The 2,976-nt window shown below is 37.1% G+C and overlaps 1 protein-coding gene across 1 annotated transcript; it reads left to right on the top strand.

The window, feature by feature from the left end:
• On the top strand, nt 1–918 carry LOC124933668 (chlorophyll a-b binding protein of LHCII type 1-like). The gene has a single exon (XM_047474102.1). The coding sequence runs from the start codon at nt 54–56 to the stop codon at nt 849–851; it is 798 nt and encodes a 265-aa protein (XP_047330058.1). The 5' UTR covers nt 1–53; the 3' UTR covers nt 852–918.
• The last annotated feature ends 2,058 nt before the right edge of the window (nt 919–2,976 follow it).

The following is a 2,976-nucleotide window of genomic DNA, read 5'->3' as shown; positions in this document are numbered from 1 at the left end:
CAATTTCTTCACTAGGTAAATATCCAAAGCAAGAACCAAAATTTGCAACTCCCATGGCTGCCTCTACAATGGCTCTCTCTTCTCCTTCATTTGCCGGGAAGGCAGTGAAGCTCTCCCCCACCACCTCCGACGTTATTGGCTCAGGTCGAGTCACAATGAGGAAAACCACCTCCAAGGCCCCAGTATCCGGGAGCCCATGGTACGGTCCAGACCGTGTAAAGTACTTGGGTCCATTCTCAGGTGAGTCACCAAGTTACCTCACCGGTGAATTCCCAGGAGACTATGGATGGGACACTGCAGGACTATCTGCAGACCCAGAGACCTTCTCCAAGAACCGTGAGCTAGAGGTCATCCACAGCAGATGGGCTATGCTCGGAGCTTTGGGCTGTGTTTTCCCAGAGCTTTTGGCTCGCAATGGAGTTAAATTCGGAGAGGCTGTCTGGTTCAAGGCTGGATCTCAGATTTTTAGTGAGGGTGGTCTTGATTACTTGGGTAACCCAAGCTTGGTTCATGCTCAGAGCATTTTGGCTATCTGGGCAACACAAGTTGTTTTGATGGGTGCGGTTGAGGGTTATCGTATTGCTGGAGGACCACTTGGGGAGGTGGTTGACCCATTATACCCTGGTGGTAGTTTTGACCCATTAGGTTTGGCTGATGACCCAGAGTCCTTTGCTGAGCTTAAGGTTAAGGAATTAAAGAATGGGAGACTTGCCATGTTCTCCATGTTTGGATTCTTTGTTCAGGCTATTGTTACCGGAAAAGGTCCATTAGAAAACTTAGCTGATCACCTTGCCGACCCAGTTAACAATAATGCCTGGTCTTACGCCACAAACTTTGCTCCAGGAAAGTGAGGGAGGGATGAGTGTGTTGTATCAATCATGTAAAATTATTAGTTCTTATAAAATCGATTTTTTTGCTTGTCGTGGCTTATGAAGGTTAATACATCATTTTAGTATCATTAGATCATGAACCCTTCTTCAATTAGTGAGAATTGAAACTTGGAACTTTAACCTCTACAACTCCAAAAGTTTTTCAACTTGAGCTAAGTGACTTAATTTCGTTCATAACCTAAGCTTTCTAAAGGTTACCAAAAGAAAGAAGGGTCATGGAAGAAGGATTGCTTTCCTTGGAAGATTCACCATTAATGGAGTCATGATGATCTTTAGATTGTGAGAAATTGAAAGAGAATGAAATGAGGATTGGAAAGCCTACAGTTTCCAAATGAGATGCAAGTCAAGTCATATGCTCTTTCTACCTTTTTGTAATACAATCTTCTAAGCAAGGTATGACCTAACTGACCAAAGAGTGGATAAACACCTAACTGTATCCATAATTTGCAATCTTTGGACTTAAAACGATGGGTTGTCACATTCGGACTTGAAGGTGTCAGAACAAGGAGATTTATCTTTTGGGTTGGGATCCATGAATTTCCATGATTATCAGAGCAAGAACTAATTTTGGTTTGTTAGGGGAAATGGAAGATTTAGAAAAACAATCTAAATCTTTTTGTTGATGCTAACTTTACAAAGGGTATGTCCCTAGAGTCTATAACATAAGGCTCTCACACTTGTAATGAACTAAATACAAGTTTATGACAATTATTATTAAAAATCAGTCAATAGCAAACATGGGAAAACAACTATGCATATCATAACCAAGGTTGGAATAATCATACCTTGGTGGAATGTCATCTTGATGCTCCCTTCACCTGAGAAAAGCTGGAGAGCCAAATATCCAGTCATCAATAAGGAAAGAATAACACCCTTCTTGAGACCCCCCTGCCATGAGAATGATGTAGAAAATTAAACCGGTTAATAATTGAAATTATCTTGAAGCCTCATGAAGGAGACACAATCACCACCAACAATCTCATGAATGGCAGTTCTAGTTCCATTGGAAAGACATAACTCAAAATACTGAAGGGGATCCACAATATATAGTTTACCGGAGGAACAAGCTAATTAAGAAATACAAAATGGTTAAAACAAAGCAAGCAACGATTAAAGGAAATAAATAAATACAACACTCACCAGGAAAAAAGATGAAGAGACGAATAAGAACACTCAAAAACGCAGTCCACATACCATATTTGCTCCTGACAATCATATACAATGAACTGATCAAATGAAGAAACCTAAAATGGCTCAGTAATTACTTCATCTAATAAATAAACGATGCTTCAAAGTTTCATTAGGTCAAATAAAGATGAATTATAGGTACAAATATGGTAAAATTTCAGTTAAATAATTCTTCAAAAATTCATCATCCTCATTGAGTTAAAGAGTTGTTGTTTCATTACGGCTACAAGAACTACTCCTTTATATAACTAATTCATAGGTTTACTCGAGGTAGGTTAACAACTTAACACGATTACATATAGCAACGCATTATATATTGATATATGAGATTCATACTATGTAACAGTTGATGTGATCCATGGAAGATTTCCAGCTGAAGAAATCATTGAGTAAAATACGGTCTAGTATATTTGGAGAAGAAAAACAAAAAATAAGCGGAGATCACCTTTGAGAACTGGAGTTGAAGAAGCTAGATCGTCGAGCGAAGGTGATAAGCTAGATATCTTCGATTTCCTTTTGGTATTTCGCCGGCGATCGGAGAGATTAGTCGTTTCATCGATGAGTTCTTCGTAGAGAAGGTTTTGGAATTGTAAAACGAAAGGTTAGAGTTCTTATGGCTGAAAGATTAATCACTGCCGTTAATCCCACGCAGCCATAGCCCACCGTCTCTTAATTAATTATAATCTTTTTAAAATGTATTTGTTATTGATTGTTTTATTAATTTAAATTTTAAATAAATAATAATGTCTTTATTTGTTTCATAATTTTAAATATTAAATAAAATAAATTTAAATTTTATTTTAAAATCATAGTTATATAATTTATCTAATTAAAAAAAAAATAGGCCAATTATTATGTTTTTTTTTTAAAGACTCATAATTTGAAAATCCTTATTATT

The sequence above is a fragment of the Impatiens glandulifera genome, chromosome 4 (assembly GCF_907164915.1).
Source record: "Impatiens glandulifera chromosome 4, dImpGla2.1, whole genome shotgun sequence".
In the NCBI taxonomy this organism is placed as follows: Eukaryota; Viridiplantae; Streptophyta; class Magnoliopsida; order Ericales; family Balsaminaceae; genus Impatiens; species Impatiens glandulifera.
This window is presented reverse-complemented; position numbering and strand designations above follow the sequence as displayed.

Bases quoted from the DNA above. Each gene is read 5' to 3' on its own strand.
- LOC124933668 (XM_047474102.1), top strand. From the start codon at position 54: ATGGCTGCCTCTACAATGGCTCTCTCTTCTCCTTCATTTGCCGGGAAG.